The following is a 25,081-nucleotide window of genomic DNA, read 5'->3' as shown; positions in this document are numbered from 1 at the left end:
AGTTTATCAATTTTGTTTATCTTTCCAAAGAATCAGGTTTTAGTTTCATTGGTCTTTGCTATTGTTTTCTTTGTCTCTATTTCATATATTTCTGCACTGATCTTTATGATTTCTTTCCTTCTACTAACTTTTGGTTTTGTTTGTTCTTCTTTCTCTAATTGCTTTAGGTGTAAGTTTAGGTTGTTTATTTGAGATATTTTTGTTTCCCAAGGTAAGATTTTATTGCTATAAACTTCCCTCTTAGAACTGTTTTGCTGCATCCCATAGGTTTTGGATCATTGTGCTTTCATTTTCATTTGTCTCTAGGTATTTTTTATTTCCTCTTTGATTTCTTCAGTGATCCATTGCTTGCTTAGAAGCATATTGTTTAGCCTCCACGTGTTTGTGTTTTTTACAGTTCTTTACTTGTAGTTTATTTCTAATCTCACAGAAAAGATTAAATTTAATTAAAAGATTAAATTTAATAAATTTACGGAGTCTTGCTTTTTGGCCCAGCATGTGGTCAATCCTGCAGAATGTTCCGTGTGCACTTGAGAAGAATGTGTACATTGCTGCTTTTGGATGGCATGCTCTATAAATATCAATTAAGTCCATCTTCACTAATGTGTCATTTAAGGCCTGTGTCTCCTTATTGATTTTCTGTCTGGATGATCTGTCCTTTGAAGAAAGTGGGTTGTTAAAGTTCCCCACTATTATTGTGTTATTGTTGATTTCTCTCTTTATGGCTGTTAGTATTTGCCTTATATACTGAGGTGCCCCTATGTTGGGTGCACATATATTTCCAATTATTATATCTTCTTCTTGGATTGATCCCTTGATCATTTTGCAGTGTCCTTCTTTGTCACTTATAAGAGTCTTTATTTTAATATCTATTTTGTCTGATATGAGCATTGCTACTCCAGCTTTCTTTTGATTTCTATTTGCATGGAATATCCTTTCTGATCCCCTCACTTTCAGTCTGTATGTGTCCCTAGGTCTGAAGTGGGTCTCCTGTAGACAGAATATATAGTGTCTTGTTTTTGTATCCATTCAGCCAGTCTATGTCTTTTGGTTGGAACATTTAATCTACATTTAAGGTAATTATCAATATGTACATTCTTACTGACGTTTTCTTAATAGTTTTGGTTTTGTTTTTATAGGTCTTTTTTTCTTCCCTTCCTCTTTTGTTCTCTTCTCTTGTGGTTTGATGACCATCTTTAGTGTTTGTGTTTGGGTTGTTTTTCTTTTTTGTGTGTGTATCTATTGTAGATTTTGGGTTTGCTGGTCCAGCGAGGTTTTGATATAGCAATCTATATAAGTACAAGTTTGTTTTAAGTTTCTGGTCTCTTTCCTGCCTAGAGAAGTTTCTCAAGTATTTGTTGAAAACCTGGTCTTGTGGTGCTGAATTCTTAGCTTTTGCTTGTCTGTAAAGCTTTTGATTTCTCTGTCAAACCTGAATGAGTGCCTTGCTGGGTAAAGTATTCTTGGTTGTAGGTTCTTCTCCTTCATCCCTTGCAATATATCATGCCAATCCCTCCTGGTCTGCAGATTTTCTGCTGAGAAATCAACTGATAACTTTATGGGAGTTCCCTTGCATGTTATTTGTTGTTTTCTCTTGGTGCTTTAAATTTTTTTCTTTGTCTTTAATTTTTGTCAGTTTGATTACTATGTGTCTCAGCATGTTCCTCCTTGGGTTTATCCTACCTGGGACTCTCTGCACTTCCTGGACTAGGGGGGCTAGGGTGACCGCTTCTTTTCCCATGTTAGGGAAGTTTTCAGCTATTATCTCTTCAAATATTTTCTCAGGTGCTTTCTCTCTCTCTTCTCCTTCTCGGACCCCTATAATGTGAATGTTTGTGGGTTTAATGTTGTCCAAAAATACTGTCTTCATTTCTTTTCATTCTTTTTTTCTTTATTTTGTTCCATGGCAGTGATTTCCACCATTCACTCTTCTACATCACTTACCTGTTCTTCTGCCTCAGTTATTCTGCTATTGATTTCTTCTAGTGTATTTTTCATTTCAGTTATCAAGTGTTCATTTCAGCTTCCTTTTTCTTTAGTTCTTCTAGGTCTTTGTTAAACATTTCTTTCATCTTCTCGAACTTTGCCTCCATTATTTATCTGACATCCTGGATCATCTTCACTATCATTATTCTGAATACTTTTTCCGGAATGTTGCCTATCTCCACTTCACTTAGGTGTTTTTCTGGGGTTTTATCTTGTTCCTTCCCCTGGGGCATAATCCTCTGCCATTTCATTTTGTCTAACTTTCTGTGACTGTGGTTTTCATTCTGCAGGCTGCAGGATTGTGGTTCTTCGTGCTTCTTCTGTCTATACTCTGGTGGATGAGGCTATCTAAGAGGATTGTGCATGCTTCCTGATGGGAGGGGCTGGTGGTGGGTAGAGCTGGGTTTTTCCCTCTGGTGGGCAGGTCAATCCTCAGTAAAACTTTTATCCACTTGTCTGCTGATGGTTGGTGCCATGTTCTCTCCTTGTTGGTTGTTTGGCCTGAGAGGACCTAGCACTGGAGTCTACAGTCTGTTTTGTGGGGCTAATGGCAGTCTCTGAGAAGGCTCACACCAATAAGTACTTCCCAGAACTGCTGCTGCCAATGTCTTTGTACCCGCAGTGAGCCACAGCAGCCTCCCACCTCTGCAGGAGACCCTCCAATACTAGCAGGTAGGTCTGGCCCAGTCTCTTATGGGGTCACTGCTTTTTCCCCTGGGTCCTGGTATGCACAAGACTTGTGTGTACCCTCCAAGAGCAGAATTTCTGTTTCCCTCAGTCCTGTGGAGGTCCTGCAATCAAATCCGCTGACCTTCAAAACCAGATTCTCTGAGGACGCCTCCTCCCATTGCTGGACCCACAGGCTGGGAAGCCTGATGTGGGGCTCAGAACTTTCACTCCAGTGGGAGAACTTCTGTCATACAGTAAGTCCCTTACATACGAATGGGTTCTGTTCTGAGACTGTGTCCATAAGTTCAATTTATTCATACATCCAGCAAAGTTAGCCTAGGTACCCAACTAACAATCAGCTATATAGTACTGTATTGTAATAAGTTTATAATACTTTTCACACAAATAATACATAAAAAACAAACACAAAAATAAAGAAAACATTTTTAATCTTACAGTACAGTACCTTGAAAAGTACAGTAGTACAGTACAACAACTGGCATACAGGTGCTGGCATCGAGTGAACAGGCAAGAAGATTTACTGACTGAAGGAGGGAGAGGAGGTGGGAAATGGTAGAGCTGAAGAACCATCATCAATAGGAGATGGAGGGCAAGCTGCAATTTCACTCATGCCTGACACTGATGGCACAGATTCTGGTTCTTTGCTGGATTCAACTCTATCTACCCTCTTGAAAAAACAATCCAGTGATGTCTGGGTAGTAGCTCTTTTTTCTTTTCTTGTCATAGATGACATGGAGCACTGGATTGCATTCTAAACGGCTGCTGCAACCTTTGTGTTCCATTCTACATTTGGGTCCTGTGCTTCAAAAACTAACAGTACCTCCTCAAATAAAGAAAATCCCCTTGCCATTTCCTGTATTGTGAATCTCTTCCATTCTTCAGTTACTTCTTCTTCCTCTGTCTCTCTTCATTCCTTCTCTGGGCCTCCAATTCCTGGATCTTCTTATCAGTACCAGCTACATCACTGCTGCTTTTACGCTTGCTTCTGGACATCCTGGCCTTGAAATAAAGATACTGCACTACTGTACTCTATGCGCAGCAAAGTATACAAAAACACAACCACTTGTAGAGGATGCATGAACATGAAAATGTACTCCAGACACGTGAACTAACTTATGTGACTGAACATGCTAATGCACGTTTGCGTCTTTGAAAGTTTGCATCCTGAACGTTCATATATAGGAGACTTACTCTACAATTGTTTTCCAGTTTGTGGTTCGTCCACCTGGCATATATGGGATTTGATTTTATTGTGATTGTGCACCTCCTACCATCTCATTTTGGCTTCTCATTTGTCTTTGGATGTAGGATATCTTTTTTGGTAGGTTCCAACGTTTTTTGTCAATGGTTGTTCAGCAGTTAGTTGTGATTATAGTGTTCTTGTAAGAAGGAGTGAGTGCATGTCCTTCTACTCTGCCATCTTAAGCTAATTCAAGACACTGTCTTTTCTCCATTGTATATTCTTGTCTCCTTTGTCATGGATTAGGTGACCATAGGTGTGTGGGTTTACCTCTAGACTTTCTATTCTGTTCCATTGATCTATATTTCTGTTTTTGTGTCAGTACCATAATGTTATGATTACTGTAGCCTTGTAGTATAATCTGAAGTCAGGGAGCCTGATTCATCCAGCTCCGTTTTTTTTTCTCAAGATTGCTTTTACTATTCAGGGTCTTTTGCATTTCCATACAAATTGTAAACTTTTTTGCTCTAATTCTGTGAAAAATGGCATTGGTAATTTGATAGGGATTGCATTGAATCTGTAGATTTCTTTGGGTAGTATAGACATTTTTGTAAGACATACAGATGGCCAAAAAGCAGATGAAAAGATGCTCAACATCACTAATTATTAGGGATATACAAATCAAAGTACAATGAGGTATCACCTCACACCGGTCAGAATGGCCATCATCAAAAAATCTACAAACGATAAATGCTGGAGAAGGTGTGGAGAAAATGGAACCCTGCTACATTGTTGGTGTGAATGTAAATTGGCATAACCACTATAGAGAACTGTATGGAGGTTCCTTAAAAAACGAAAAATAGAACTATTACATGACCCAGCAATCCCACTCCTACGCATATACCTAGAGAAAACCATAATTCAAAAAGATACATGTGCCCCAATGTTCATTGCAACACTATTTACAATAGCCAGGACATGGAAGCAACCTAAATGTCCATCAACAGAGGAATGGATAAAGAAAATATGGTACATATATACAATGGAATATTACTCAGCCATAAAAAAGAACAAAATAATGCCATTTGCAGCAGCATCTATGAGCCTCTATATTGTCATATTGGGTGAAGTAAGTCACACAAAGACACATATCATATGATATCACTTATATGTGGAATCTAAAAATGGGTAGAAATGAACTTATTTACAAAACAGAAGTAGAGTCACATATGTATAAAACAAACTTAAGGTTACCAGGGAATAAGAGGGGGAGGGATAAATTGGGAGATTTGGATTGACATATACATACTAATATATATAAAACAGATAACTAATTAGGACCTACAGTATAGCACAAGGAACTCTACTCAATACTCTGTAATGACCAATACATGAAAAGAATGTTAAAAAAAAGGATATATGTATATGGATAACGGATTCACTTTGTTGTACACCTGAAACAAACACAACATGGTAAATCAACTATACTCCAAGAAAAATTTAAAAAAAAATACATAAGTGGGGGAAATTAACATGTTAGTAATATATGGTAGTGCTTTGGGAAAGGATTTCATGCTTATTTGAGAATCACCTGTGTACTTGCTGAGTAACACTTTATAGCTATTGCACTTCTCATTCATTGGGCTAAGAAATATTGATTATGAATATGGATTGTTAGATGTGATGATTTAAACAAAAACATGAATGCTTATAGTCAGAAAATGAAAATAGTAATATCTGAAACTGATCTATACTGATAACAAAAAGCGAATTAGATAATAACATATTAAGCATATTTTGAGAACCAAGATAGTACTCCAAAGAAAATTATACATTAAACAAACAAACAGAAACAATCTGGCAACTCAGAAGCCCGGTAGTACAGAGGAAGTGGGTAGGATGGCCTCATGCACAGACAAGATGGTAGAACTCCCAATCTGGGCAGATGGTCAGAGAATAAAATATCAAAACTGCAGACTTTTTAATTTCCACTACACAGCCATCCAAGTGAGTGCTTAAAATATTTACTCACCCAAGATGAAGCAACTTTGTAGTTAACTTCAATTCAACCTTGTTGTTTGAGAACATACTATAGCAGCATGTAAGTACTGTTGCTGCAAAATCTGTCTAATGAGAAGTTATATTCTCTTATACTTATCCCTTTCAATCTCCCCTCTATTTTCTTGATTGAAGTAGAGCAATAAAGGAAGAAAACAATCCAAAAGTCATTTACAGAAGCCACAGGATTATAACTCTCATCATAATTTCATTCCTAAGTATCCATGGTGTATAAGACTTTGAAGTTCAAATACAAAAGACCTTAAAAAAAAAGGTAATCAAACTCAAATATGCAACACCAAGGTATGATTTGCATCCTAAGTGTCTTAAGATTCTTTCTGTATTCATAGAAATTACATATCAATCTTTTGTTTTAGCTTCTCAGTCACCAAGGCAAAGAAAGAAGCCTAAGAGTTATGCTACAAAAAAAAAATAATAATAATATTTTCTCAACTTAAGCACAGTTTACTGATACTAACATTCGAGAGGAATATTTTTGAGTATTTGAATACTTGTAAGACACAATGATGTACTTCAGACATCCTCACTAATGTACCAAAAGTAGATATAATAATGAACTACAGAACTGTTTCTTCTGTTGGCTGATTCAAGTTCAAAAGATAATGTCCAAAAACATGTTATTAATAATTTCATGTATTAAACAATAGAATACTAAAATCCTTGGATCAAACTCTTTTGGGTTCAGTGTACATTTAATTTGAAGAGATTGTTATCTATGCTGAACTCAAGAGTACACGTTCCATGTAAAGGTGTTCTAAAATATTAAATTCTGTAGTGGCCAAATGAACATATTTGTGATAGGTCTGATATACAGGCTGCCAAATTATGTTACCTAGAGTAGATGTTTGGATAACTTGTATAACTATGAGTTGATCCTTTTTAATTTTTTTGTTTTTCTCATAACCAAAATTTGCTTGAATATTGAGTGACAGACTGCTTTAGATTAAACTCTATAGTAAGTACTGGAAGTGGGAAAAAATTCTATGTAGTTGATTAGGGACGGAATTACAAACTATGATACACTGAAAATACGGGGTGACATTCTATCCTTAAAGTCAAGGAATTTAAACACCTGTGCATAGATGTGGGTCAAGGGAATATTCAGAAAAAGTCAAGATTTTTACTCAGCAAACAATTCCTTGTTCTTCCAAATGATGGATATGTAAGGATAGTAGATTTAAAACAATTTAAGTAAATGAGAACTATTGACATTTTTGGTTCTGGCCTGACTCCCAGTGGACTTTCCTAAAGAAAATGAGGTACAGATATAATGGGAAAATGATGGTCTTTGCTTTCACAACTACTTTCTTACTGACCCACAGATATTTCCTTAACTTTTCTGACAATGAGCCCAAGAACTCTGAGGTATATTTAGTACTCAAAAAGCATAATCACTGCTTTTCTTGTGGCTAGAATGCATGTAAGACATTGTTTATTAATTAATAAGCTCTAAGATTATAGAATTTCCTAAGTATATATTATCATTGCTTTCTAAAATTGGTTTGCTATAATTTTCACATGACAACCAGGATTTCCCTACAGATGAGAGTGAGAGAGAAAAGAGAGAGACAGACAGAAAGAGAGAGAGGGAGGGTACCAGAGTGCCAGTAATGTGGTGCATATTAGATTAAGTAATAATTGGATAGCAGCAAAAGTCTAAATTACAGTAAAAATCAATTTATTTTGGTAATTGTTAGAAAGATATGTAAATCTACTAAATTTAATAAAATTATGTAAACCAAAATTTCCTTAACTCTCCTGCCTTTTTTGAAGCACTGAAAAAAACCTTAGGAATGTATTTATATAAATAAATTATTGAGGAAATAAATAAATTCCAAATCATTTATGCAATTAATCTGCTCTCAAGGAGATAGAGCATAACTCCCTGCTCCTTAAGTGTGGCTGTGCATAGGGCCTTCCTCCCAGAGAGCATGGTATGGAAAAGTGGGTGAAAGAGTTATTTTATAGTCAGAAACCTGACAAAAAATACTTCTACCAAGTAATCAAAATTGACTTCAACAGTGAGGTCATGTTGATAATTTGCAACCTTGATATGATGTGACGAGACCAAAAGCCCTTATTCTCAGTGTAATCATAATTAGACAAATCCCAATTGAGGGGCAGTCTAGAAAATACTTAACTAATAATTTTAAAACTGTCAAAGTCATTAAAAACAAGAAAAGTCTGAGAAACTGTCACAGCCAAGGGTTGCCTAAGGAGATATAATGACTAAATGAAATGTATTCTACATGGGATCTTGGAACAGAAAAAAGAATAATAGGTAAAAAAGTAAGGGTATATGAGTAAAGTTTGAACTTTGGTTAATAATAATATAACAATGTTGGTTCATTAATTTAACATGTGGATCATACATTGTTAACTAGGAAAAACAGGTGTGTGCTATATGAAAAATCTCTCGGCTACCTTTGCAGGTTTTCTGTAAATCTAAATACTTTATTTCAATCTTTTATGTGCATATATATAAAACAGATGTGTATAAAAAAGTAATATTTTATAAAATTTGATCATATTACCTATGTTTTATCTTTTTTAATACAGTGTGAACATTTTTCCACTTGAGTCAGTATTCTTTGAAAACATTCTTTTTTTTTTCATGGAAAGGCATTTTATTTTAAATATAGCAGTGTATACATGTCAATATAATATACCAATATTTTAATAGTGGTTATACTAGGTGGTGACATTATAGGTAATTTAATTTCTCTTTTATACTTGTACGTAGTACTAAGCTAAGTGCTAGGGATTTAGAATTGATCAAAACTCAGTACCTGCTCTTCAAGTGTTCATGGTAGGAAGCAGTGTAGTAAGATACAGGTTTTGAAGCTAGCTTTAGATTTGAGTTATATGCTATCATTTGCCAGCTATTTAATTCTACAAGTGTCTCATTTTCTGTAAAATGGGGATTTTACACATTTAATATCATTTCAATAAACTAAATTTCAGCAAATAAATAAAATATTTTTTAAAAAGTTTATTTTTTAAACCCCTACAAATTACTAAAATATCAGTTTTTATTTTAATTCCAATGCATCATATTATTTCTCTTTATTTCCATTAAAGATAGAGATAGATAGGTAGGTAGCAGATAGATAGATAGATAGATAGATAGATAGATAGATAGATAGATAGATAGATAGATAGAATATTTAATTTACTTTATGGATTTATGGACAGTTCTTGCACTTATCTGGTAAAATACATTATCTTTTCAATATAACTGATTTTATACATAAAATATGTTTATACAGCATAGTTGTTAATAGAATATAACTTATCTATTAAAATATGAACAGCACAGATTCATATTCTTCTATAATCTTTATGATTTTCTTCCAATTATATTTTACATATTTTCATTCCAATATAGTGTAAATTTAACTATATTCTCTTGTAGGAAATCAGAGTTTGAGTTCACTGATAACATGTTTGGAATACTCAGTAGCTTTGGCATTTACTTAAGGTGAGACTGCAGATAATGTAGCACACGTTAGAGGTACCATATTCAAAAGTCAGTCCCTTCTTATTCCCCCAGTTAACTCAAGGGAGAGTGACTCATTTCTATCAATGTAATTCGTGTAGGGTCAAAATCAGTTATTGGGGTTTTACCCCACTGCTAATTATTGGGTTAAGGCATGGTCATGTCATAAAATTTTTTGCCAAGGCAACATAAAGAAAGAGTTCTGGGGAACTTTTAGTAAAGATTTCTTCACTGATGCAACAGAAATGTATCAATGCATTAAGGAATACTCTCTCTTCTGATGGGTGTTTTCCTATCTGAATTTGAAGCTTGAAACTATGGCAACCATGAGGAAACAGCAAGCCTCTTGAAGGGATGGCTGTTTCCTAAAGATGTGTTGAGCCCTTCAATTAATCAGTTCTGGGGACACCAGCCTCATCCTCTGGACTTGTCAAGAAACATTATAAATATTTTCTTATTATTTAAGAAAATTTTCTCAGGGTTTTCTTTTACTATAGTCATAGCTCCTTAGTTATCTAAAATGTCATTGGATATTTTATAGCCAATTTTCAATGTCACCTAAAGTAAACACATAGATTTTCCCTCTCAGTAAGTCTAAAGCCATTTGTGAACATTAATGCCTTGAAAGTTAACTTTGAGTGGATGTGTAGAATTACTTTTTTTTCCATTAACAGTAGTCATATCTTTTTTTAGGTTTATTTTAAGTCAAATACTTAGCAGATTTTTGCCTTTTTACCATCTAAATCTGCCAGAGAAATAGCCAGGTTATAGATACAAAGAATATATCATGCATGAGGTAGCTCAATTTGTGTGTATTCAAGCTCAACACTAACTAATATTCCATTTGTGCCTTCTGGCTTTTACAAATGGATCCTTTCATTGGATATATTCCAAGTTGAAAAAAATAGCACAAACAATGCTCATATCCTCCAAATTCACCTCCAAAATTACCACTAAGTAACTTTTAAAATTTAGTCTATAGGTAACCTATGAAAATTTAGTTTTTCTCTCTCTCTCTCTTTTTTTTTTTTACAGGAAAGGGTGGTGAGATGTCCTGCTGACATTTTACCTAAATTATTATAAAGTACAATATTAGATCCAGTATTTGAATTTGGACTGAATAATTATTTGTTCTTATATATCTTATAGCTTATTTCACTGCATAATATATATGAATCATAATATCTATGAATCACTTTGGGAAGGTAAATATACTAATGTGCGCACGCACACACACACACACACACCATTTTACATGTTAGGTTTACACTTATAAGATTATTTTTAAAATACTTTGGTCAAGTATTTTAAATTGGTAATAGTATATATGAAGTTTCCATGACTATAATAATGTGTTCTGTACATTGTAAACTTAAGAAAAAACGTACACATAACCACAATTTCTCTAAATTATAATATTCTATCTTTGATTTTGTTAGTAAAATTTGAATTAAAGCTCTCAGAAAATATTTACAGGTACTAGTCAACTCAAATCATCTTTGTTAACATTTGAATATTTTTTAAAAGCTTCATTGATGAATATTTGACATTCGATGAGCTACACATATATAAGGTATACAATTTGATATTTTGACATGTGTATACATACATAAAATTATTACCATAGTCAGGATAATGAATATATCTGGAACCTCTTTTTATGATCCATCTTGTTGCCTCTCCTCAGCCCTAACCCATGCTCAGGTACTGATGATCTGATTATGTCACTCACAATAGATAAGTTTGGATGTTTAAGAATTTTAATTAAATTGGATGGTAGAGTTACCTTCGTCTGATTTCTTACATTCAGCCTAATTTTACACTCAGCATAAGTAACCATGATGTTGCACATATCAATAGTTCTTTCTAATTTATTCCAGTAAATGGATAGGCTACAATTTTTTCATCCATTCACTTGCTGATGAATGTCTGGGTTGTTTTCAGGGTTTTGGTCATTACAAAATAAATCTGCTATAAACATTCATGTAGAAGGATTTATATTGACACATTCTTTTATTTCTCTTGGGTAAATACTTAGCAGTGAAATGGCTGAGTCATTTGAAAGATGAAATTGTAAAAATGTTTTCCAAATGGTTATACCATTTCACATTTCCACCAGCTGTTCTAATGTATGTGTAGTGGTATATCATTGTGCTTTTCACCTTGCATTCTCCTAGATAGTGATATCGTTGAGCACTTTACATTCATGTATCTTCTTTTGTGGAATGTTTGCTTAGATCACTTGCCCATTAAAATTTTTTTATTATTGAGTTTGAGCGTTCTTTATGTATTTTGTATACAAGTACTTTATCAGATATATGATTTTGCACACATTTTTTTCCATTCATGGTTCATCTTTTTGTTCCTTTACTATTGTCACTTGTAGTGATTTTTATAAAGTCCAATTTAACATTTTTCTTGTGGATTATGCTTTTTGATGTTTTATCTAAGAAATCATTAACTAACTTAAAGTCACAGGATTTCTCCCATGTTTTCTTAGAGAAGATTTGTAGTTTTAAGTTTTAAATTTAGGACTATGATCAATTTTGAGTAAATTTTATATATTTTGTGGGGTACAGATTAAAACACAAGTTTTTGTACATGCCTATCTGCTTGTACCAGTTATTCAAAGACTATCCTTTCTCAGTTGAATTTTTTTTGAGCCTTTGAAAAACTTTCTAGAATCTATTATTTTCCATTGATCTATTGTCTATATTTAGACCAATAGCAATCAATTTTAATTACCATATCTTTGTAAAAAGTCTTAAAATCTGGTAATGACATTACTCCCACTTTGTTCTTTCTCAAAATTGTTTTGGTTATTGTAGGTCATTGCATTTACATAGGAACTTTAGAATCAGTTTTGCAATTTCTACAAAAAGTCTGCTGGGATTTTAAATATGATTATAATAAATCTATAGATTAATTTGGGGTCAGTTGAAATCTTAGCAATGTTGTATCTTCCAGCCCATGGGCACAGTATATCTCAAACATCACCCACCACCCCAACTATTCTAATTAGAATGCTGTGTTGAGACATCCCCAAGACTAACCCTCCAGGTTGGATGATTCATGAGAGGGTGACTCACAAGTCTCAGCATACAGACGAACCAATTGCTCTGATTTGTTGTATCAAAAGGGTTCAAAGCATAATGAGGAAAGGGAAATGGTACACAGGGCATAGTCCTTGGGAAACCAGGAGAAAACTTCCAAGTTCAGCATTCCAAGTGGAATAGCACAGGAGACATTTAATTTCCTTTGCAAAGAGTTGTGACGAAACCAGTGAGTTGCTGCCAACAGGGAGATTCATTAGAGACTTGGAGGTCCAGGTTTTTGTTGAGGGCTAATCACATAGGCAGCCTCTGCTTAGTATATACCAAAATTCAAGATTCCCAGAAGGAAAGCAGTTGTTAAGCATAAACCATAATGCTTACACAAACAGTTTAGGCACAGTGAGCCTTTTATATTACTTAATGGTGGGAACCCTCTTGAAATCTAAGTTTGCAGACACTAGTCAAGGGCAAATCTTGCAAGCAGGTCTTTTCAAGGAGAGCAGTTCAGGCCTGCTGTGTTAATTCTTTTCTGCACAGACGCTACTGAGAACAACTAATCAATTAAAATTAAAGAAAATCACTCTCCCACTGTTCTGAAATCACAACAAAAATGGAATCTATAAAAACCATGCCATCTGAAACCATATCCTTTTTTAACTGATTTTCATATGATCTATGCTAAAAAGCATACAAATATCTTCTTGATAATCGTACTGAAAACTTTTAGGTAAAATTCCTCCAAAGGTCTTAAATCATGACATGTAAAATATATATATATATGTATATATGTATATAATTGTTATGCTTATAATCAATTGTAAATAATAACAGATTTTATAGTATTCATGTTAGCTCCTCTATATTTTATATTTTTTTATTTTTATAAGTGTAGGTATACATTTTGTAAATCAGCTAAAGTCTATATAAAATATAGGTTTCCACAATTTGTAGTATACTTTCTTTTGATGTTTACTATAATATTCATAAACTTTAACATATGTATCTATAATTGCACTAATATAATTAGTCTTAAAATCATTTAAACTGGTATGAATCCTTCAACTGCAGATGAAGATTTTGTTTGACATTACTATTGAATGACAAAGTTATTGATAATGTGAAATATAAACACCTCAGATAATTTTATTACTATTGGCAAATGTCTCCTCACTCAAATTGATCATGATACTCAGTGTTCTAGTAGTTGATAATATCTGAACAGGGTCCTTGTGCATTTTTTAGAATCTTGAAAGTTTAATAACTTTTATTATTGATAGTGTCTCTCTTTTATACCAAACTAAACTTTAGATAGCTAATTTAATTGGAAATTAATATGTAATAAAAAGAGTTTTAATTTCCTTTCAATTTATTGCATCCACTTTACCTTTCTTTCTTCTTCATCAAATCCCTTGTGATACTTGGAAATATGCATTAGATTCATTTGCTCTCTTATTCTTTCATTGAAACTCATAAATAAAACATAATGCTCTTCATCTGTTAAACATGTTAAGTTATGGGTGAAATATCATGTTTGAAAGCAAAGTTATCCCTCACCCAACAGATTACTTATTAAGTATAAAGGGAAGAGTTTCTTAAAAATGAAGATATCTGGCAGACAGTATTTTAAACAAGGTACCAAATTTAATACCATCAACAGTGATATACTGACATTAGGGACCTCTCTCTATATAAGCACTGAAAAGGGTACAACATCACCTGTACAGTCTTCCTGCCAAAAAGTTTTCAGTTAAATCTAATCATGGGGAAAAAATATGACTAACCCAAATTGGGGAATTCTACAAAGCATCTGGTCTGGACTCTTCAGTAACGTAAATGTGAATGACAAAATAGTTGGGAAACTGTTCTAGATTAAAGAAAACTAAAGGGACATAAGTAAATGTAATGTGTGAGACAATTAGATTCTGAATTTAAAAATAAAATCTTTAAAGCATCTTATTTGAGCATTTGGGGAAATTTGCATTATAGCAAATACTGTTGTATCAATTTCGTGAGTGTAAAGAATTACATTCATGGGTGGCTATGTAGGAGAAAGCTCTGTTCTTAGAGACACACACTGAAGTATTCAGGGGTGAAATACATGTTGATTAGAAGTACCATCAAATAATTCAGCAACTACAGCATAAACACACACACACATAGATAAATATAGCAAAATGTTAACACTTGGTGAAGTTAAGTGAAAGGTTTTTAAGTGCTTATTGTATTATTCTTGCAAATTATTGTAAGTTTTAAAAAATCCAGAAGAAAAACTTTGGTGTGGGAAAAAATAAAGGCATTCTGTTTATAAGAGTTTTCTTAATAAATATTCTGTCCTTGAAAGTTGAATTTTTGAAAGTAGACAACTTCTCTTACATGTCATAAAAATAAATGCTAATGATGGAAAAAAGGAGAAATCTAAGACAAACTTACAGTAGCATCACAAAAGTTAGAAAATATATTTCAGCTGGCAAGAATACCCTTCTAAATTAGATGACAACATATTAATAATAAAGGTTAATCAATTATTTTTCTCTATGATTTTACACTTGAGTTTCAAACTTAGACACTTGGGACTGCATTCAAGTACATACACAAGTTTAAACTTGAGTTTATTTTGGGAGTATTATTAGTTTAAACATTGCATATTGCTGTTTGAAGCTCATAGTTCTGGGCATGGATTCAGAGCTCAGGCTCCTTGCTCCCCGTGTAGCCTCCCTCTATCCACTAGGATTTTTATGCTGTCTTCAGTTAGCTGGTAGAAGAGCAAGAGTAGGGATGAAGCACACTCACATTATAAATGCCTCAGTGTGGTAGCAACACACATCCACTGACATGTGTCATGGCAGTATGTGGCCTGACCCTGTGTTCAGGAAAAATGAGTGGAGATATTTCTAGTGAAGAGTAGCCATCTGTGTCACAAAACTAAGATGCAATAAACCATTTCTGAGAATGTATGACCTCACTCAATAGTAATAGAAAATCTGAATGGAACTATACCTATTAAAGATGTGTTGAATTGCTAAATGAAATATAACCTAAATAGTTCAGCCTAGAAGTTTTCACAGATGAGATTTATAAACAGTCCAGGAATAGCTCCATTATTTAATAAGTTATTCCAGTAGTTAGAAAAAAGAGGAAATGCTAAAGAGCTTAATTTTTGAAGTTAACTGACCAAAAAGAAAGAAAAATTATAGGAAACTATAATCATAGGCACAGTGAGTTAAATACAATATTAGCAATATACAACACAGGTATTTATAGATACGTATACATATGTTCATTATCCATACATAGGTATTTCATATTCTTATACACATATATTGTCAGAAGATGTTAGTGCATCTTTGCTCTCCTAAGCTTGTAGACGTGTGTTGTGAAATATTTCTATTTTTTTCTTTCCTAATCCACAATCAAAGGAACAACCATAATTCCTGTTCAATAGGATACAGATATTTTAGTTGAAGCTGCATTTGTATGTACTACATGATTTTGAACATTACACAAACTAAGAAATGCAAGCTGTTGAAAACAATTGCTGGCTTTTCATGAGTTATATTTATTTGGATTATCAATTTAGGTTCAGATCATTTCTAGAAGATTGAACTAATGTTTTGAGTAATAGAATGGTACATGTTATTTCATGTTTTGAACAGTTTCATAATTCTTTTGACTTAATGTTTAGGTTGCTTGGAATTAAAGGAAGAAACCATTGAAAACCTTCTTGCTGCAGCTTCCCTTCTTCAGCTTCCTCAAGTAGTAGAAGTGTGCTGCCATTTCCTCATGAAGCTCTTGCATCCATCTAACTGTTTAGGAATCCGAGCATTTGCAGATGCTCAAGGATGCATTGAATTAATGAAGGTGGCCCACAGCTACACAATGGTAAGGAAATTTAATTTTTAAATAAAAGAGACATAGCTGTATTATCAGAGGTTAAAATAATTGCTGTTGTTGTGTTGAACAATTTTTTAAAGTTTAAAATTAGTTTTGCATCTTTGGCGCATTTTTATCATGGGACATAATGTACCATATAATATTTAATAATCTCAAAGTAAAAAAAGACATCACACAATGGACTTTATTATTGCTTTATGGTTTTATTTACATTTTATAGGCAATATAGATATAGATATTGACTACTCGGAATTTTAAATAGTGCTTAAAAGATTTTTTTCTTAATTGCTCCTGGCATATCTATCTTTTTGCATCCACTTCCACAGCTGCCCTATTTTTTCCCTTTTCTTTCTAGTTAAGAGCTAGAAGTTTATGCCACAAAAGTTTTTCTTTTGAATTTTTCTAACAACGTCTCTGCCATGGACTGAGTTTTATCAACCAAAATTCAATGTTGAAGTCCGACTTCAAATGTGATATTATTTGGAGATGGGGACTTTGGAGGTAATTAGGTTTAGGTGAGGTCATCATGGTTGGCCCCTCATGATGAGATTAGTGCCCTTATAAGAAGAGACACTGGAGAGTTTGCTTCCTTTCTTCCACTACCATGTGAGGACACAGTGAGAAGATAAGATAGCCACCTGCCAGTTAAGAATAGAGCCTTCACCAGGGAACCCAATCAGCCTATACCTTAAATGTTGTACTTCTCAGCCTTCAGCACTATGAGAAATAAACTCCTGTTGACTAAGCCACCCAGTCTATGGTATTTTGTTATGGCAGCCCCAGCTATTTAATACACTTTTTATCATAGCATGATATGTTAGGTATGGATTTGCCTGTATGATTTGTGGAGAAAAAAAAATCACATCTATACTGTATATTTAAAGTATTTATTGTTATAGTGAATATTGGATTTCAGAACTCCTGGGAACTACTATACTAAGGGAAAATATTTAGATATATAGATCAACTGATCTATTTTTTTTTTTTAATTTGACTTTCTGTACCATTTTCATAAAGAGTTTAAACTGGCTGAATATCAGTCAGTAAATAGTCCTAAAATACTATAAGCCTATTTGATATTTTTCTCTTTAATTTTTTGCTATGTATACACAACTATGTATATGTGTAGGTATTTTAACAGCTTTATAAGAGATATTAAAAATCATTTGAATTTTAGACTTTAAGTATGTGTACTTCGTACTGTGTTTCTCTTAATGTTATCTCCATTCTAGAATTGAATAATCAGTTACAACAATTTCACACCCATCATTTCATATCCTAGAAATAATCATTCTAAAAGCACTTAATACAGTACCTGGAATATAGCAATCTCTATATAAAATGTTAGCCATTTTTGCTATGGTTATTATTATTAACATTATTAATGATTTGATTTTTATTATTGAAACAACCAATTGTAAAGTACAGAACTTTCTCTTTTCACCTCAAGGAAGAATTTATACGAAATAAATCTCATTAAGCTTTATAGTTGCTATTTATTTAAAAGTTCTTATTTTGAGCTTTAACACCTTTTCAAACTACTAATGACAGCCAGCCATTTAAAAGTCTTCTCATTGTTATTCTTAGACAGAATCTCAATATTATTTTAATTTTCTTCCTTAATCTGTTAAGCAGATTAGTAAATTAAATGAAAATGTAGAATAAAAGGAAGGAGATACATGCTTTGTAATTCTATTTTCAAATTCTTTTTTCAAAATATTTCATGACAGGGCACAGTACTACTATTGAAATTATATGAACCGTAAAAAATCAATGTAAACACATACTTCATCAACCAAAATATCAAAGTCTAACTGCAGTCATTTAATTATGCAGATTTCATTGCTCTTAGGAGTTCCTGGCTTAGCTAAGCCAAAGAACAATATGCCTCCATATCCAGAGGGATAATGGTCCCTTCTGGTCTAGTTTGAAATTATTAATTTAGTAATAAAAATGTTTTTCTTGCAGCTGCTTGGACTGATCTGCAATTTATCACACAATAGTAACGATATATTTTTAAACACATTAAAATTTATATTCTATAGTAAAATATATGTAAAACAGAAATATAGAAGGGTTCTAGCTAAGACATTCAACATTCTAAGTAACTATTTTAACTTATTTTTGAGACTATGAATTGATCATGTGTTGTGTCACGTCTGTTGAAATTAAAAAGATTTCAAATTCTTTTGGAAACATGAAGCTCTAGTGTTCTCCCAATGCTCCTGGGTTACTATTTTAACGAAGAAAATTTACTGACCAGTTGTCTTCCTAGATCGTTATTTTCTCTCAGTTCTAACACTTTACAATGAGTGTTTGTATCTGGTATTATAATTTCTCACCATATATTTGTTTCTGATCCGTGTTTAATCCTGCATATCTCCTCATCTAATCTACTCCATCTGTGCTTTGAGAACAAACTTATTATGTTATTTTTTCTTCTTCTTAACTACTTCAATAACAAATCATCTCAGATTTCCTACTACCTCTGGTACTGAATTAATTTATTTATTGGGCCTAAATATGTGTTCTTTGCTTATTTTATAAGTAACATTATTTTCTAATTTTCAAATTCCCTTGTCAAAATGTTTTAGATATGAACTTGATCTTCAACATCCAGATCTTAACTTGTTGTCTGTATGCCTTTGCTTTTTATATGCTTTGCTATGTTTCCTTTGGAAATTTCACTTATTTATTTGGCTTCAGCTATTGATTTTGTGTGATGATTCTGAAATCGATTCAGGGAAGGTGGCCCTGCTTGGCAGTGGTTCATGTGCAAAATACTGGAAAATTTGATTGCAAGCTCAATATTAGGCAGAAGTGTGAAATATATTCTAAAACATTAATTTAAACTTTGGCTGTATGAATATACAGATAGCAACAAAATAATTGAAGGAAATAGTTCTCTATTAGTCAGAGTTCATCATGAGACCTGTTCTTAGTTCTGGACATCACATTTTAAAAACATTAGAGAGTGACAAACAGAAATAGATGAGAATAACAAGAATAATAAACATTTTATAACCATGTCATATGAAGAAAAGTTGAAAAAAAATTTGGTTCATGTGGCTGAATAATATCAGGGCATGAAAATAGGTATCTTCATGTATTTGATAGAATGAGCTTTCATTTAAAACAGTAGTGTTTAAGTGTTTTTTCATTCTGTTTTTCATTTTAGTAGTACAAACTTCTACTTCAGTCTTCTGATTGTTCTTTCTATGCTGGTTTATCTATTTCTACGGATCATCAGCCTTACTTCCTTCCAAGGTCAGCTTTACCTTTAGAGGAGACTCCTGGATCTTCATTTTTTAAGAAATCCTCTCTCCATACAGTTCTAGGTTAGAGTTTGCCATAAGAGGCACTCAGGTAAGGTATAGAAGGTGGAAGAGAAAAAGCCATTATTTCTCCACATGCAGATTCAGGCAGATATGTGGACAATGGAAAGTTGAAGTAACTTCTAAGTGAACCCTTAAAAGCAATTGGCTTCACTGCTGTAGACTGAGACAGTTGATGGGAGACTTCTGGAAGTTCTTGAGGAACTCAGTGCCTTTGCATAGTACTTTTCAGAACGTTTCACATTGAACAGAAGGTTGAGATCATTAGCAGAAAGTTCCCTGACCTTCACTTCCATGGCCTTTCAAAGACCATTTAGAAAAAAAAAAAAAAAAAGACCATTTAGGTCTCAAATTTCCTATCCAAAATCTGTCTTACATAGAACACAGAGTGGCTTGCTTTCTTAATTCAACAATGTCTTAAACACATACCCTCAAATAGCAGGTTTAAACTCCATATTTTGATAGGCATGGTTCTGCACACCTAACTTCTGAACAACTACCTGGACATTTTTTCTAAAACTACATTGAATTAATTTCACCTCCTCTTAATATGTGCTGTAAATTCCCTTTACTTGTACTTTACTCACAATAGTTCACTTGTCTGGAATCTCTGGTATCTAATTCTAAATAACCCCTCAGTTTCCAGGTAAGTTCATCCATGCCTAAGAAATATTTTAAAACTTTTCATGGCATTCTCTCCTTCATTTAAATTCTTGGTATTCCTTTCCTTAGGATTATATGATGTCACCATAAATTTTCTTATGCAATTAATTATCTTTTATGTCTTTATGGCTGGTCTTCACAACTATATTGAAAATTTTGTGACAGAGAACAATTCTTTCCACTGAGATTCATTTTGTCCCAACAAATTTTCAGCACCTGTTAATTATCAGCACCTATCAGAAATTAATACATTAATTAATTTCTTCAGTTCTCATAGATATTTAGAATTGTGATTCTCAGTACTCCTGAATTCAGTCATTCAACAAGACTACTCACGGTTTCTTTCTAACTTTCTTTCCAATCATATTTCCTATCATTGTTTTCCCTGTTCACACAATTCCAGCCACACTGATCTTCTTGCTGTTTTTTGACTACAACAAGCATAATATCACCAGATGACCTTTGTGCTGTTCTTTCTTCCTTCTGCCAGAAACACTTTTCTACCAAATATTTATATCCTTTCTCTGCCTCATTCAGCTTTCTGCTCAAATTTCACTTCCACAGAGATCTCTTATCTGAATATTCTGCTGAAGGTGACCTGGCCTTCAAAACTCTATTTCCTCACACTGTTTTATATCCTGTAGAGTACTTTAATTTCCACCTTTATACCATATATTTGTTGTTAAGTGTTGTTATTGCCTACTTCCACCATTAATGTGGTAGCATTTGTTTAACTTTCTATAACCTGGAAACCTAGATAGATGTCTGTACATAGCATTCATTGTTGAAGTGGGTAGTGATTGCTGACTACTATGTACCAGGAGCTGTAGAAGGTGGCCTGGGGATACAATGGTGACCAAAATAGGCATATGTTGCCCTTAGAGTCAAGATGAATATGTTGGAGCAAAGAAATTATAACCATGAATAATAATTATATGTATGGTAAATACTACAAAGGAAAATTATAGGATGCTACAGGAGAGTGAAACAGGGAAAGCCTCTTTAAAGATGTGATGCAAAAACTGAGTTGTAAGTGATGAAGAAGATATTAGTCAAGTGAAGAGTTAAAGAATATTCATGACATAGGTAAGTGCCAATGATCTGAGGTGGGAAGCTGCTTTGTTCTGTTTAAGGAAATTCAAGTGTGATGGGATGGTGGAAAAGGCAAAGAAGAGGTGTAGACAACGAGCTTGAGATTTTGGCAGAACAAAATTTTGCAGGGTTAAGGAGACTTTTTTTAAAGATTTGGGTTTTTATTTTAAAATAATGGTATAACATTGAAAGTTTTTGAGCAAGTTAAGAGCCAAGATTTCATTTTAAGACTAATCACCAGATTGGCATTAGAAGAAGTCAAAAAGTAAGAATAAGGTTAGTACTTCATTAGAGGTCTACATGGATATTTACACACACGTACTGGGTGAGTGAGAAAGAAAAAGAGAAAATGAGGTAACTTAGCTTCTGCCATTTTGTTTGATGGCAATGCTTACCACTACTGGTGCTGGTGATGCACGAGGTAAGTATATAGTGTATATCAGGCATTGCTCTACATGTTAAACAAACTTTTGAAATTTAATCCTTTCACAACTCCTGCAAGGTATGTTATATCCATTCTAAAAATGGTAAAGCTAAGGTTTAGGAAAGTAAATAATCTACTCAGGAATAATAGATTGAACATGCTAGAATGGGGATTTAAGCCTGGTACTATCTTACCACAAATTTCAAGCTCTATCTAATATGCTAACAAATTTACATTTTACCCAGTATATCAAATTGGATTTCTGATATCCAGAATATTTCAAAACATGGATTACTTGAGACAAATGGACACTATAAACCTGAAACATAGATGAGACCAAAGAATTCCATGAAGATTTTGCTCCTCAGTTTTTTCATTCCCCTGTTCACTTCACCCTCACTTTCTGCTCAGTGCTACCAGCATGGCTTGGAACATTCCACAGTGTTTGTGCTAGAGGCAGAAGCAGTGGTAATAAGACTAATTAGAGTCTGCTATGTTCAATCAGTCAATCAGTAGCTTTGAAAAGTAGACATTTCTGAGCTGGAGAATAAAGCCTTCCAGACTCAGGATAAGAGCAGTGACCCTTCCAGAGTCCGGACTCTAAAAACTCCTGTACATGGTTCACTTGTCCTTCATAGACATTAAAGCAATGCCAGAGAAAATGAACAAACTTTATTTATGTGGTTTCTGTTTATGGTTTTGAAATACCTGACGTTTCTCATGGTTTCTAGCCAGCAGCATGGTTTTTAAAAAATCTTTACCAATAACCCTTCTAATAAGCCATAAATTAGAGTTTGCTTTGGTAGAACAAATGGAATTTAAATGTCTTTGCTTTTCTACATCTTCAAAATAAAGTTCACTTCATCCATATTTTGCTCAGGACTACTATGTGATATATTAGTACTAAAATTTGCTTTGAATATTCTTTTTTTCCTTTCATTCATTACTTTGTGTTAATCCTTTGAGTATCTCATATACATACATGGTGTGAGTAATGATTTTAAGTCAGTATATAAATGTCTAATTGAAAATTAGCCAAATTTGATTTTCAGAATTTCTTTGTAAATTGATAAGAAGTGAAGGTTCCAGTTGAGTACAATGAGTGGCTCGGAGGACAACTACCACCAATTCTTAATCCTCACAAGCAGTAAGGAAGTATGTGGAGGCCTGCGTAGAAAGGAATTTCCTCTTGTCCTGTTTTTGTGTATGATTTTCTTTACTTGTTTTGTCCCTAAATTAGACTGACAACTCTTCAAAGGCAGTTTTCCTTTGTGTTCTAACTCACAGTTATTGGTAAAATTCTAGTCTATTGTCTAAGATTGGAAGTTGATTTGAGTGGAGGAGTTTTTAAAAATTGCTTTTAAATTGTTTAGTGTTATACACAAAGAGGATATTCAGATTACACCAGATAAACTGATAGAGATGTATAATAAATAGTGATATTATAACAAATAATTATTCACTCATGTAATTGCAGTTTGACTGCATAGAACTTTGTAATTGTTAGGAGTCTAGAAAATAACCACAATGAAATGTACATTTATGACAGTTTTGAAGACTAATTAAGCATAATCACAGAGGATCCAATGAAAATTATAAGCTTTTTAAGGGATAATTTTAGGCACAGTCCATTTCTTCTATTCAGATGCTCTTCAAATATGTTTCCATTTTAGGCTTTCATATTCAAATCACAGACAGTCTATTTTAAGAAATGCATCCTTCTGCTTTGTTGTTGTTAATGGTGAAGAAGATAATGTTCATCTACTTGAAAAACATTCCATTCATTGTAAGAATTCTTTCATTTTCATACTCTAATTTTATTTTCATTTCTTCTACTGAGCTACTTCTAAAACGCAAAGATTCAGCACACAGCTGTATTATAAAGTCACACCACACACACACACGTGCACAAAATCTACTATTAAAATTATTAAAAAGTATTAGGTATTTTTTATTTTATCAGATTTAAATTTTTATAGAGTTGCTGTATGTCTTGAATTGATTCTGCAGCAACAATATAACTAACACAATTCCAAGAAGGAACAATAGTGTTAAAAAATATCCTATAAACCCACATCTAAAGGATTTTCATAGTAACTCATAAGTAGTTCCTTAGTGTTTATTTCAATCATTTAATGTATAGAATTTCCTTCTGTGATAAATAATATTTCTACTTCGCCACCAGGGAAGTCCCAATATTTCTACTTTATTAAAATAGTTCAAAAAGGGCTTCCTAGGTGATGTCAGAAGAAGGAAAAGCCAGAAATTTTTGGCTACAGTGCCCTTTCATTATGCAAAGCACAGTTCTTCAACAATGAAATCAATAATTTGCTTTTGTTCTGATTTTTTAAACACCTGTGAAAAAGTCTGATTTTGTATGTATATGAAAGTGTCACTTTATTACAAAAATTTGCACATCATGAACTAATATTATAAAGTATTTATACTTACTTGCTGAGGTAATGAATCACATAACATGGAACTCATTTTTTTTTTTTATGCTTCCCTTTTCGATTTTTCTCTCTGTGTCATTTCTGTTAAGGACTATACTTGTGCTTAAAGATCTTTAATAGTATTTTTTTAAAAGAGGAATAAAAGGAAGAGGGATCGATTATAGTTCACAAGAAATATGCTAAATCAATCCTTGCCTGAGGGGAAGCCCAGTTCGCCCTTTGTACACAGAGCTGTATAGAGATGCGGCAGATCATTTCCTTAAAAAAATACTTTCAGAAACGTATTGTACAACTAAACACAATTCAAGGGGAAAATAACTTCTAATAGAGTATCAGATGTTCCTCCCAGACCCCAAGTTACTCTAATGTATTAAATTTTCTGCACAGAGCTAGACTGAATGTTCCGTAAGTTCCACAAACTTCATCTGACTTGTTCACTGCTGTACTCTTAGTTCTTAGGATAGCACCTTACTCATTGTAGACACATGATAAATGATGTTTGAAAGAAAGAGTAAATGAATAGTTTTACATATTAATAATTTGAAATACTATTAAAAGTTTACCAACTTAAATGAAAGTTTTTGAATATTAATAATTTAAAGTGATGCATATTATCTCTATTCTGTGATAATTAAAAATATTTATATGGTGCCTAAATTTACTTTTCATACCTCTTTATTAAAATGTATGTACAAATAAATAAATACATACAGGATGTACCATGATCTTTAGAGTT

At 33.2% G+C, this 25,081-nt stretch overlaps 1 protein-coding gene across 2 annotated transcripts in view; it reads left to right on the top strand.

Annotated features, from left to right (window-relative positions):
* The window catches only part of KLHL1 (kelch like family member 1), a 407,738-nt gene that overhangs the window by 173,910 nt on the left and 208,747 nt on the right, over positions 1-25,081 (top strand). For both annotated transcript variants that reach the window (XM_036831798.1, XM_036831797.1), the window contains one exon: positions 16,170-16,366. In XM_036831798.1, coding sequence (XP_036687693.1) covers positions 16,170-16,366 — 197 coding nt within the window. The remainder of the gene's footprint in view (positions 1-16,169; positions 16,367-25,081) is intronic.

The sequence above is a fragment of the Balaenoptera musculus genome, chromosome 18, assembly GCF_009873245.2.
Source record: "Balaenoptera musculus isolate JJ_BM4_2016_0621 chromosome 18, mBalMus1.pri.v3, whole genome shotgun sequence".
Classification (NCBI taxonomy): domain Eukaryota; kingdom Metazoa; phylum Chordata; class Mammalia; order Artiodactyla; family Balaenopteridae; genus Balaenoptera; species Balaenoptera musculus.
The sequence above is the reverse complement of the archived record's forward strand: the minus strand, read 5'-3'. Positions and strand labels throughout refer to the sequence as shown.